Raw genomic sequence first — 13,684 nt, forward strand, 5'->3', positions numbered from 1 at the left:
TTGCGAATTGGCCCTTTTCCTGGCGTTGGAGACCACTAAAGAATCTAGGGGTATTTGCCCTTTAATGTAAACCAGGTCATATGGGGCAGCTTTGTATTTCTTTCCTACCCTGGGGTTAATGACTCCGGATCGTACAGGATCCTTGAACACCTCTGGAGCATGTTTCAGTACCCCTTTTAACATGGGGAGAATGGCACTGGACCTTTGGGATGGTTCAAAAGTGTCCATGAGGAAATCTTCCTCTATAGGGTCTGTATGTAGGTTTACCCCGTGGTATTCTGCTGCCCTGTGTATCAGTTGAGTGAATGCTATAGTGTCTTTAGGAGGGGATGACCTAAATGGGTAGATGTCGTCCTGAGGTGTGTCTGGGACATCTGGTGTGTTGTAATCTTCCCATGGATCCTTTGGGGGACCAGGAGAACTGAGTTTCCTTAAAGGGTGATCATCCCCCATGTCGTCAGAGGTGTCATCATCTGGAGGTGGAGAGGATGGTGGGGGAGGTGAATATGGGATAGGAGAGTGGTGTGGAGGGGGAGGAGGAGAAGGAATCCGTAATGGAGAAGTAGCAATGTCTCTCTTTTTCATAGGAAGTGGAGCTGGTATAGGTTTGTCCATCTTACGTTTTTTTGAAGGGCGAAGTATGAGTTGCCCTGTTTTAGGGCCTCTTTGGAGTGTTTTTTGGGTAGGATCCAGTCGAAAAAGTTCATCTCCAGGCATGTTCTTTCGGCGCTGACTTTTTGGGTGCCGGTTGTATATTGGGAGACTTTTTGTGTTCTTTAGGCCTGGAATTGGGAATTTTCTTTGATAGTGGTTTTGGAACCGACTGTTTTTTCAGTTCCTGTGGTTTTTCCGGATCCGTAGGTCTGTGCACCGAAGGCTGAGAGCCCAAGGTTTTCGGAGCTTGGTGTTTGCTCGGTTCCGAGGATTTTTTCGGGAACCGGGGCGTCCGTGCCAGTGGGTTTAGGCGTCGAAGGCGTCTGCGCGGAGGAAGGCATCGGTTTCTTTTTCGGTGCCGGGGATGGAATTTCGGTACCGACTGCAGGCTGGCTCTATCCAGAGTGGCCTTAAGGCTTTTGTACTGGCTTCTGTGCCAAGCCCAAAGGCGGGGCGTGAGAAGTCTTGTCTCGGTGTGCAACTAGGCCGAAGGGCGAAGGTGTGACCGAAGTCTTTTTTGGAAGGGGGGTGGGGAGGGGTCGACGTCAGTACTTACGACCCGCTGCCCCGGAGTGATGTCTTCGACGTCAGAGTCGTCGGCTTCGGAGGAGCTGACGGTGCCATGTTGGATCTGCTCCTGCTCTGGTACATTGATGCCTTCCTGGAAGATGTCGTCGAGGATGGATGTCGGTGATCAAGCCATTGTTCTTCGAGCTCGCCGGTCCTGGATCGTCTTCTTGGAGCGGAAAGAGGCACAAGCTGGACAGTCTTTGGCCTCGTGCTCGGGTGAAAGGCGGAGGTTACAGACCTCATGAAGATCTGCGTGTGGAAACTTGGATCCACATTTAGGACACTGTTTAAAAGGAGTCCTTTCCATGAGCCGAAGGACCAATGGCGCAGGTAGGCCCTCAGGCCTGTGTCGACGACCGAATCGAAGATTTGAAGGTTTGGTAGAGATGCGCGTCGAAGGGGAACGTGAGCGAAAACAATACCGAAGTAATGGTTAGGGGTTCGCGTCGAAAAGATGATTGGTAACGACACCGAACTGAAGCGCGAATAACACATACGAGCCCAATGGTTGAAAAAACCAATCTGACGATGGAGTCGATGCCCATGCGCACTATTGTCCTCAGGAGGCGACACCTATCCCGTGACTTCCAAAGACTTTCCAGGACAATAACAAAGTGCAAACATCGGGCCCAAAAGCAGATGGCAATCTATGCATAAATGTGTGATCTACAGCTCATATGCCTCAAACCTAACTGTTTCTTTCAGATAAAAAGATAAAGAATGTGGAGGAAATCACAAACGAGTAGATCAGAAGGGCGGAGGAAGAAAACACTTTTTGTTGAAAAAACACCTTTGTGAAAATCACAAAAAGTAAATGAAACGTGCACCTCAGTAGTAGTCCATTAAAAGTGCACCCTGATGAAGAAGAGTGAGAAGCACGCTAAAGAAATGAAGGACACAGAGAAAAGAAAGAAAGTCCTAGTGGAAAATGATGGACAGGCCAGTGATGTGGACAACAGAGTAGAGACTGTGGCACCTCCCACTGCTCCAATGGAAATTTAGAGACTTTGGTGCAACAGAATTTCACAAGAAGGGTAGCAGAAATGGTGCTACCTGTAAAGAACAAGGAGAAACGAGAAATGCACGAGAAAGGGATCTTATTAAACAAGCTATATAGAATCTTCCCCAGGGAGGAGAAAATTGAAAAGTCCCTGTAAGAGGTACTAAACGTTATTTATAAACGTGAAGTGTCAGGGTTAAAAGTTCTAGCAGTTCAGTTGAGAGTCAGAGCTTGTAAACTCTAGACCACAAGAGGTTCTGATAAGTAGTGTTGAACCTGTCATCGACAGTGTAATAAGGATAAGAATAATACCTGCAGGAATCAGAAATACCATACCGGGTATCACCAGTAGGTGGGACAGATAATAAGACCCCACCACAAAATACTATATCAAGAAGAAATGAAGGACTAATCCCCATACAAGCTGAAATGGGTGGATTTAGGGAGACAGACAGGAGCAAAAGTAGAGCTAAGTTTCTGTTCCACTCCGAAAAGGCGACTGGCATCAAAAGGCATGTCGAACAAATTTGTCTGAACAACTTCTGTAAAAGCATAGGTGCGTAGCCAGGCCCGACGACATAGCCACTGAGAAGACATGTCCCGACCTACCGAATTAGTGGTATCTGTGAGAAGTTGGCCTGATGTATGATGTCACTAGTTCTAGTGTACACCTTATATCAGTCCAAACAACCCTTATGGTGATTGGTTGTAAAGTCAACCTTATAGACCAGCTATCCTAGTGGTAGCATGGACAAGAGCAGTCTTAGGCTAAACTCTGAATGGCATGTGAAGCCAGCTGTGATACCATATATAATCCCTTGAATACCAAATGAAAGGACACCACAACAGATATATATATAAAATAAAGTGTATTTATTCTAGTCAAACCCTCAGCACTCTTTATGAGATTAGAGGTAAGTACAACACAGTCTTATTTATGCATACATTAAGTCACACAGGTAAGTAATACAGTTAGGTGCTAGGGGCCACGCAAACCATATACTAAAGAAGTGGTATAAGGACCACTGTCACGGAAATAGAATAGGCCTAGGCCTAGGGAATCGCTGGGGCTACACTACACTAGCAACCGTTAGGAAGTGGGAGGCCCACGGGATTCAGGTGCAGAGTGGAAACACTCACGCGTAATGCGTATAGTCGATAGAAATAGTACAGTTCTGAAATAAACAGTTTAAGGACACTTCTGAAGCAGCTAGAGAGTCGAGACTCGGAAACTAGACCCTAGGATAGTCACTACCCTTGTGAGCACCGAAGTACCCAAGTTACCTAGCCCACGGGCTGCAGGTGCATAGGTGTGAACTTGCGTCGGGTTTCGTCGTGGACTTCTATGGATGCCTGAAGGAAAGTTGCTGACAGGCAGTCAGTGAAGAGTGTCCGGTGGATCCCAAGGCTGGGATCAAGAAGAGAGGAGACCTGCAAGCAGAAGGGACAGAGTCAAGGTCACTAGCCAGTGACCACGTGGAACCAGGAAGGAACCAGGCGATGTGGTGAAGATTGCAGGTGAAGGTGAAGCTTGTCGCTGCAGCCACGGGGACCAGGAGACGTCGAGGACGACCAGGACCAGGAGGCGAGCTGTCCCACGAAGGCTCTTGCTGTCGGCGGCGTCGAAGTCGAACTAGGACTCACCAAGCCGTGGCAAGCAGAACCCACGAAGAACGGAGGACTTGCTTCTGGTGCAGACCAGGAAGGTCTAGGGTGCTTCTCTTTTGCAAAGAAGCGGGAGCCAGTCTGGAGGAGCCAAACCAGCGGTGAAGATTTCAGGATGCGTCGTCACAAAGGCCACTAGCCAACGGGCAAGCAACCGGACAGACGCGGCAAGCAGGAAAATGCAGAAGGGCCCCACGCAGGACTCGTGGAGTGTGGGGGGCTGATCTTCGGTGCAGATGGTGCTTGGGGTTGGGGCTTCTCAATCCCCGGTGCACAACTTCGAGGGTGCCTCAGAAGCTGCGCTGGAAGATACTCGCCACTTTTCCCAGGTAGCCGGTCCCACATCTCTCGTCGCCTCCACGGATCTCAGCTCGGCTGTGGATCAGGGTCGGAGAAGTCTGGAAGTCAAGGCTCTGGTCGGGCTCTGCAGTCGGTCCCTCGTAGAACTTTAGCAAAGCAAAGGGTAGTCTCTTGATGGTGCCTGTTTGCACAGGGTAGCCACTCCTTGGCCACAAGGGAGATTCTTCAGTCTTCTTCTTTCATCGAATGTCGAAGGTCCAGAGTTTCTGTTCAAGTTGCAGGTTCAGGATAATCTAATCTCCTGGGGCCCAGCCACCCCTCTTATCCAAATCTGGGGGGCTGGGTTACCTGCTAGGTCACACCTTATGGGTGGGACCTGGGAGGGGGGTGGTTACACCCCCTTCCCTTTGTCCAGTTTCGCGCCAGGACTGGGGCTGGAGTGCCCCAGCACCGGTTTGAACTGGACTATGCATGGGACACCTTGTGTGCCCCAGGCATGTCTCATTCCTTTCAGCCCTCCCTGCCCCAATGCACTAAAGTCTGTCTGGGGAGGTGCTAGCACCTCCCCAAGCAGGAAACCTATTGTCCAAGCCTCCCTTGCCGGGATCACTCCCAGCAGCTGGAGGTCAGACTCGTGTCTGTGGCAGCAGCATCCATTTTGTGATGCTGAGGCTTTGGTTAGAGTTAAACAGCAAAGTAGGATTTTAACATGTCTCTCCCTCTAGAAGGGGGGAATAATATCCTCATCACCAGAAATGGTATGGGGGTATTATTCCAAAGTGTTAAGACACCTTACACGACATGTTTTGATAAAGCCAAACCATAGTTACCATAACCACGAGGATTATAAGGCACTTTAAGAGTATATGGTAGGCTATATCATAGAACAGCTATAAGGACATGGTTCCGAAAGCTGCAGACAGGCTCAGCTCATGCTAGAGCACCATCTCACATGTTACCAAGCACTCTGCCTCCAGGATTGTTAAGGCCTGCCATAGGAGTGGCTGATAGGTACACATGTGTGTATTTTAAGGGTAGATATAGGTATACTATATCTAAGCAAGGGGTGATTACACGACCTTGCCCCAGCTGAGTGATCAGCCAGTTGTGTCTGATTGGAAGTCCAGACCAGGGGTGGCATAATACATATTGCAGCCCCTGGGAGGCCTAGGGTACACCTATGCCCTGGGTACCTAGGGTACACTGTACAGGGTCCAATAAGGTGATCCTTACCAATTGGGAATGTACCTAGGGTACATGGAGTCCATTTTAAAGAGAGAGCAGACAGCCTGAGACCCTGAATGGCAGGATCTCAGGCCAACTAAGTCGAAAAACCAGCTAGACACTAGGCAAAAAGTTGGGGGTAACCATAGTCAGATATCCACCTTCCTACAGTATCCATCCCACATCTAATCATTAATTTAGCCACCTGTTCCCCATCGTGGATCAACTGGGTAATCTTACTCCAGAAGTCGTCCAGAAGCCATAGCAACAGACGTGTCAAGTAATCCGACAATGTATGGGATAAGCATCCAAGAACGCAAGATGTATTAATGGAAATTAAAGCAGAACTTGTGGAGGAGAAGCTATACCTGCCACAAGCATCCTGTCACCTGGAATCTCTGACGGAACACGAGGAAGAGAGTCAATATCATACAAGGGCGAAGTAGCCTGGACCACTAAACTATGAGAAGTAGGGTGCCGAAGGAGACCGGCCGGATCACCAGGGGCCGGACGGTGTCAGTGAGATACAGATCGGACCACTGGGGCCCTGTATCAGGTGTAGCCCAGCTTCCAACAAAATGTTATATAGAGCGTAACTATAGGGAAGCACCAGCTCCACCCTTGTTTGGCCCCGATGTAGAACGCCAATAAGGGGATCAGTAGATTTTTCTACAGAAGGAAGAGTTAAATCCAAAATCAGAGCATCTCACCTTAGCTTATCAGCTAAAGAGGGGCATACCTCTGTAGCAAGACCAGTAGGAGAAAGAAGGCCAGAGGCTGGGTAAGACTCTTAATCCAGTAGCTTCACCCAGTTCAGTTAGGCAGCTATCCTCCACGGAGGCTGAGCAGATTCAGATATGGAGTGCAGAAACTTCGACTGATCCCCATCACCTCCTAAACAGTGTACTCCGAAGGAAAAACATTACAGAGCACCACAGGAATCGGAAGAAGGGTGTCTGAGATAGGCCGAACTATTTGCTCCACACTTTACATCGAACGGTGCCGAGTTGGCGATGCCTCGAAGTCGGAAAAAGGAAAATGTCATGGCGTCGATCGGAGGCGCTGGCTAATCGGATACAAACGCCGAAGGTGGGAACCCCAAAATTCTGTCTTGTGCACCAGCACAAGACAGAATCGACCATCGATCCAGAGGGCCTAACTGAAGCAGAGAGTAAACCTACTGGCGTGGACACAGTCAAGGCACCTCTCACCTCCTTGGGGCCCGAAGGATCTCCAGGGGAAGGCGAAGACCCAAAGATGGCATGCAGAGTGCAATAAATGCTGACATCTGGGCCATAGTCGCCCTGGCTCCAAGGTAGACAGGGAGGCTCGGGTGAACTTGTGCACTGAGTCCTCAACCGGCAACTGGGAGGAGGCATGAAAGTTGGCATCTCTGCAGGGTGAAGACTGAGGATGCTGCAACTTCGACCTCCTGCGTCGAGACTTACCATGGGACGATGGAGAGTGACGTCCACCGGAACGGCTCCTGGACCGGGCCTGCATACTGACCATGTAGAGACTGCGAGAGTCCTGCCAACAGGAGCGTCATCCGACGTCCTCGCAGCGCCTGTGGTCATCGTAAATTACAGGAGTCACACTCCTTGGACTTATGATGCTCTCCTATGCACAATACAAGAAGGTATGCAGTTCCTAACACTAAAAGAGGGAGAGGACAACAGGACTGGGTGGTCTTTAGTCCCAAAAGTTTTAGCAGGAATGAGGAATTCCTCCTATTAAAATTAGGGTCCTCACACACCCGGCAGGGTGTCATGCTTCATCATAGGGCATGCTCAGGTCGGCACTGCAATACTTGTAGTCTCCCTATGAGGGGCTCTTTGCCGGAGATCTTTTATTCCAAAGTGCCGTTGGGTGCCGCAGGGGTGATGGGCCTAGGTGTGTAGATGGATGTGGTACGTGAGTGCTCAAAGTGAGTATTAAAACGGGGTATGGAAGTTCTCCAGATAATTATTTTAATCAGTGTGACTTCCAACCCGATTAAAAACTGAGTGCCGCACTAATGAAATAATGTTTCAGGGATGGCGCTACAAGTGGTCAACATGTTTCTTGCCTGAATAGTCCTCAGATCTAGTGGAAATTTGTCTGGAACAAAGTCATAAAATGCTATCTACACCGTGGTTGGTTGTCTGGTGATGTGACCTGATTAACCAAACCTAAAACCTACAGAGCGGTACCTGAAATTGGATGACGACCTATAAAAGCAAAATATTATGCATTAGACATATAAATCATTGATGTACCCCAACAAAAACTATGAACAACATGGAGTGTCCGCTCGAAATATGGCATGCAATAAAGACATTGTGATGAAATAATAAAAAATAAAGTGACAAGCACACGAGTTAAAACAAACGAATTAATAATTAGCTCGAAAAACAAGTGCGGTGTAACAACAACCACTGTGGTAGCAGGTAAGGATATATGTAACTCACCCCATTGGGGTTGGTAATGATCATCAACAACTCTCAGCAGTGAGGACACTGGAATTACCTAGTGTCCTGAACGGAGTTTGCAGGAGAAAAAACTGCGTATTGTGAGCAATTTACAATGAAAGAACGCTGAAGAACTGAACAAGAAAAAAGGCAACGCAGAGACTGCAGGGGAGGCCGAAAGTGTAGTAGTGATTCTCACGCTTGCTCAGCAGTAAGTACTCCAACAGACCTACCCACTAGTTGCCGGTATCAGGTTGGTAGATTGGGGTTTGCGGTTGCTCGTTTTCTACTCCATGGTCCGGCGGAAGTGGGCAGAGAGTGCTAACATTGTAAGCTCGAATGTGTGAAGGGGCACAAGTAGAGGCGTAAATGGCCACCATCTTAGAGTGTGTTTTAGGTCAGAACTGTTGTAAATCTCTGTGAGTAAATAATCAGAGCGATAGAGGAACGCTATATGGTTATATTTCTGTGCTCTGGATTCGAAATGTGTCAATAGCAAAATGCAACCAGGCAGATAGTGGAAATATGTGATGGAAGTAGTAGAGGGCATGTATCAGTGGCCCACCGTACTTGGGATTCGATTGCATCAAAAGTATTCCCATGCATGCAAAAAGAATCACACATTGGTGTTTGGAAGGGAAAATAGGGGATGGCATATAAAGACTACTTATCATAATAAATGAACCGTGAGATAATGGTGTGGTATGTGGATCTACAATGGTCGTTGATAACATACAGGTATGAAGGATAACATTCACCACTAACAGTGTGTGTAACAAATGTGGAGCCTTATGGTAAACTAGCTCAAGAGCAATGGGTCATGCAGTGATCATGATCCAAGGTCGTGTTTAACGAGATATTATATTAACCATTGAGCTCACTCCAAGGGATTTCCTCCATCAATACCAATTTGTCTGTTGAAAAACGGTAAATCCACCTTTGATCTTTCTGGAAAAGGACTCTTTTGCTCATTTTGGGGTGTGCCTCGATTACTGCCCAACGTAAAGTGTCTGGTGTGTGTTTTTGCTGGTCGAAATGTGTGCACATCCTGGTGTTCAGTTTAGGGCAACAAATGTTGCTACGATGTTCCATGAAAAGAGCTTTGACCAACTTTGTGGTCATACCTATGTAGCGTAAGTTACACGGTCACGTGATAGTATAGATACAGTTGCTGGTGTTACAATTTGTGTGGATCCTCAATTCCCATTTAAATGAGTTGGAGAATTCAATCTCTTTTGTGACCTCCGTCAGTAAGCAAACCGTGCATGACCCACAAGGATAGTGTCCTTTAATTTGGGGGAGGCCCCATAGTGGTCTTTGTGGGTTTATGGTAGTTAGCCGAGGTCTGGTATGTACTAGCATGTCTTTGAGGTTTTTAGTGCGTTTGAATGCAAATATTGGGGGTTGCAGATCCAATGTGACAGTTTGTGAAATGCCCTTGTGTTTTCTGATGATCTTACGAGTTCTGTTAAAATCTGGGCTATAGGTCGTTACACAGGTAAGAATGTCTGTAGTTTGTTACGGTCGTACTTCTAATAGTGCTTCCCAATTGTTGTTCCTAGCTTGCTTATTCAAGAGTGAAATACTCCTTTTAGGGTATTCTCGACAGCCTAGATCGTTTGAGTGTCGCTCTGCCTCAGTTTTGCAGTCCTCTACAGAGCTACAATTCCGTTGTAATCTAAGGAATTAGCCAAAGGGAAGATTGTCTTTCAATGCTTTGGGATGATGACTACTGTAAAGGAGGAGGCTATTGCAGTCAGTGGGCTTTTTGTAGATGGCAGTACTGAGTTATCAGTCTGTGAACCTAATCATGAGATCTAGGAACGGGATGTTCCTGTGTGATAGGGTGCTGGTAAAATGAAGATAAGGATTAAGGGTGTTAATCCATGTACAAAACTCTTCCCAACTGGGTTGTTCTCCCTTCCAGAGGATCAGAATATCATCAATATATCTCCTCCAGAGTAGTAAATTGGTTTTGTAAGGGTTGGAGATATCAAAGAGCAGTCTTTTTTCAAACGCCGCCATATACAGACATGCTACACTGGGAGCAAATGTAGTACCCATGGAAGTGCCACGGGTTTGGTGATATCACTGATTTTTTAATTCAAAGAAATTCTCCGTTAGAGCACAGGTGGCACATTCGAGAACGAAAGGGATCGGGGTGGGGGAGTCCCAAATATCATTACTGAGTGCATCTCCTATCACATTCAGAGTGGCTCTTTGAGTAATGTTCATGTAGAGGGCCTCTACATCCAATGTGACCAATAAACTTCTCATTTGTGTGTTGGACCTTGTCAATCAGGCATAAGACATCACCTGTATCCTGTAAGAATGAGAGTGTCTTTCTTACAAAGGGTTGTAAAAAGTGGTTGTAAAACTTGGATAGGGGTCAAGGAGTGAGTCCATTGACGTCAGCGGAGTCGCGAGCGGAGCCGTGTCTCTGTGACGTTGTCTTCGACGCCATCGGCGTGAACTGCTACAAAAGTTTCCGAACGTTGCTGGCGCAGGGGATATTCACAAGGTGAGGAATCCACTGGCAGATGTATCCATCAGAAACTCAGTGTTACCTCAGTTTCAGAAGCCATTCAGGCACAACCAGGACTCTATTTGCTGGAAGAGGTCAGCAGCATCCTGGGGCACACATTGCAGCAGGGGCACAGGCTATCAGAGCAAGGCAGGGGACAGTATATATCAGTGAAGACCAGCCTTGGTGCTGTCAGTCTCTATGCCCTGTGTACCGAGGCTTCTCTCAATTCTATCAGTATTATCCTTTCATCAGCCTAAGCAACAGGTTCATGTGCTGCTGGAGGGTGCTCCACGGCCCACGGCTCACTCAATAGAGGGGTGGTGGAGGAGGGGGATCCCCAATATATATATCATTAACTCAGTTAGTTTACTTGAGGCCAGGGTCATGTCACTCCAATCATCCAATACAGGAGCAGTTCTCCATTGGCAGTGTGGGTCAATAACATTTCCTTCAGTCTCCCAACACTTCATCTGAACTGCCGTGGAGGTCAAGTGGGAGTGTAGGCTTCCGTAACTGAGCAGCGCACATGAAGTGGTATACCCAGATTACCCAACCGTGTCAAAAACACCTGTTTGCACTCCCTGCAAAATTCTGGAGAAACACCCCCCACACACGAATAACAGCCATATTTTATTTTCCCTCTAAAAGGCTTGGGTCTGCTCTTTGTCTTGCCAGAAGTCATATCAGGAAAAAAAACACAATATTATTTTGATTCTGCAGTATGCACCATTAAGGTCAACCATACCACCCAAATGTAACCCGGAAATTGTAACTCAATACTGGCATGCATTTTTAATGGGTAAGACGAGAAGAAATAGGAACATACTCGAAGGTTCCCACCACTGATCAACATACTGCTTATTTGAATAATGTGATTAAATCAAATTACCTTTTGTATGCATCTGTAGCTTGAATTCTTAATTTCAGATGTTCATTTAGATAACCAAGCATAGCAAATGCCGAGGGGTCACTCTGAATTCTTTCTGGAAAGTAATAAATGTCCACAATGGAAATTAATGTTCTAATTAACGCTGGATGTGGAAAAGAACTTGAGTAAGGGAGGTACATATCTTAAATATAGACTAGCTTGAATCCTGACAAATAGCAATATACATGTAATCTTACTAGTTTCTGTGATGGATACCATGTTTCTCCCTCAGTTTCATCAAATAATGAAAGTAGCAATGAGGGCAGGCTGGATTTCGGAAATCTGAATATACACTAGATGGAAATAGAACAACTACATTAAGTTCATCAAGATGCCAACAACTGCACTGTGTGGAAGAAATGTCCTTGCTAAACAAAGGTAGCAGCAAACTGCACAATAGGCTGGTAAACACTGTTCGAATGTACTCTCAGTAGAATCCTCTGCCTCGGAAAGAGATAGGGTAATGATGAATTCTTCAGAAATATTGTTATCAAAGGTATGTACATTAATTTTCTACTGGATTGGATTCTCTTGTAGATTGTTTTGTAAATTAATTTTAATTTGTGAGTGTAGATTGTAGGAAGGTGGATATCTGACTATGGTTACCCCCAACTTTTTGCCTAGTGTCTAGCTGGTTTTTCGACTTAGTTGGCCTGAGATCCTGCCATTCAGGGTCTCAGGCTGTCTGCTCTCTCTTTAAAATGGACTCCATGTACCCTAGGTACATACACAATTGGTAAGGATCACCTTATTGGACCCTGTACAGTGTACCCTAGGTACCCAGGGCATAGGTGTACCCTAGGCCTCCCAGGGGCTGCAGCATGTATTATGCCACCCCTGGTCTGGCCTTCCAATCAGACACAACTGGCTGATCACTCAGCTGGGGCAAGGTCGTGTAATCACCCCTTGCTTAGATATAGTATGCCTATATCTACCCTTATATATAGACACATGTGTACCTATCAGTCACTCCTATGGCAGGCCTTAACAATCCTGGAGGCAGAGTGCTTGGTAACATGTGAGATGGTGCTCTAGCATGAGCTGAGCCTGTCTGCAGCTTTCGGAACCATGTCCTTATAGCTGTTCTATGATATAGCCTACCATATACTCTTAAAGTGCCTTATAATCTTAAACGGTTATGGTAACTAGGGTTTGGCTTTATCAAAACATGTCGTGTAAGGTGTCTAACACTTTGGAATAATACCCCCATACCATTTCTGGTGATGAGGATATTATTCCTCCCTTCTAGAGGGAGAGACATGTTAAAATCCTACTTTGCTGTTTAACTCTAACCAAAGCCTCAGCATCACAAAATGGATGCTGCTGCCACAGACACAAGTCTGACCTCCTGCTGCTGGGAGTGATCCCGGCAAAGGAGGCTTGGACAATAGGTTTCCTGCTTGGGGAGGTGCTAGCACCTCCCCAGACAGACTTTAGTGTATTGGGGCAGGGAGGGCTGAAAGGAATGAGACATGCCTGGGGCACACAAGGTGTCCCATGCATAGTCCAGTTCAAACCGGTGCTGGGGCACTCCAGCCCCAGTCCTGGCGCGAAACTGGACAAAGGGAAGGGGGTGTAACCACCCCCCTCCCAGGTCCCACCTATAAGGCGTGACCTAGCAGGTAACTCAGCCCCCCAGATTAGTATAAGAGTGGGAGTTGGGCCTCAAGACTTTAGATTATCCTGAACCTGCAAACTTGAACAGAAACTCTGGACCTTCGACATTCGACGAAAGAAGAAGACTGAAGAATCTCCCTTGTGGCCAAGGAGTGGCTACCCTGTGCAAACAGGCACCATCAAGAGACTACCCTTTGCTTTGCTAAAGTTCTACGAGGGACCGACTGCAGAGCCTGACCAGAGCCTTGACTTCCAGACTTCTCCGACCCTGATCCACATCCACAGCAGAGCTGAGATCCGTGGAGGCGACGAGAGACGTGGGACCGGCTACCTGGGAAAAGTGGCTAGTATCTTCAAGCGCAGCTTCTGAGGCACCCTCGAAGTTGTGCACCGGGGATTGAGAAGCCCCAACCCCAAGCACCATCTGCACCGAAGACCAGCCCCCCACACTCCACGAGTCCTGCGTGGGGCCCTTCTGCATTTTCCTGCTTGCCGCGTCTGTCCGGTTGCTTGCCCGCTGGCTAGTGGCCTTGGTGACGACGCATCCTGAAATCTTCATCGCTGGTTTGGCTCCTCCAGACTGGCTCCTGCTTCTTTGAAAAATAGAAGCACCCCAGACCTTCCTGGTCTACACCAGAAGCAAGTCCTCCGTTCTGCGTGGGTTCCGCTTGCCAAGGCTTGGTGAGTCCTAGTCCAACTTCGACGCCGCCGACAGCAAGAGCCTTCGTGGGACAGCTCGCCTCCTGGTC

At 47.4% G+C, this 13,684-nt stretch overlaps 1 protein-coding gene across 2 annotated transcripts in view; it reads right to left on the reverse strand.

The window, feature by feature from the left end:
* Positions 1–13,684, reverse strand: part of SKIC3 (SKI3 subunit of superkiller complex) — a 1,406,584-nt gene that overhangs the window by 701,124 nt on the left and 691,776 nt on the right. For both annotated transcript variants that reach the window (XM_085632495.1, XM_085632494.1), the window contains exon 27: positions 11,280–11,373. In XM_085632495.1, coding sequence (XP_085488621.1) covers positions 11,280–11,373 — 94 coding nt within the window. The remainder of the gene's footprint in view (positions 1–11,279; positions 11,374–13,684) is intronic.

This window comes from Triturus cristatus, chromosome 2_1 (assembly GCF_964204655.1).
Source record: "Triturus cristatus chromosome 2_1, aTriCri1.1, whole genome shotgun sequence".
NCBI classification, from domain to species: domain Eukaryota; kingdom Metazoa; phylum Chordata; class Amphibia; order Caudata; family Salamandridae; genus Triturus; species Triturus cristatus.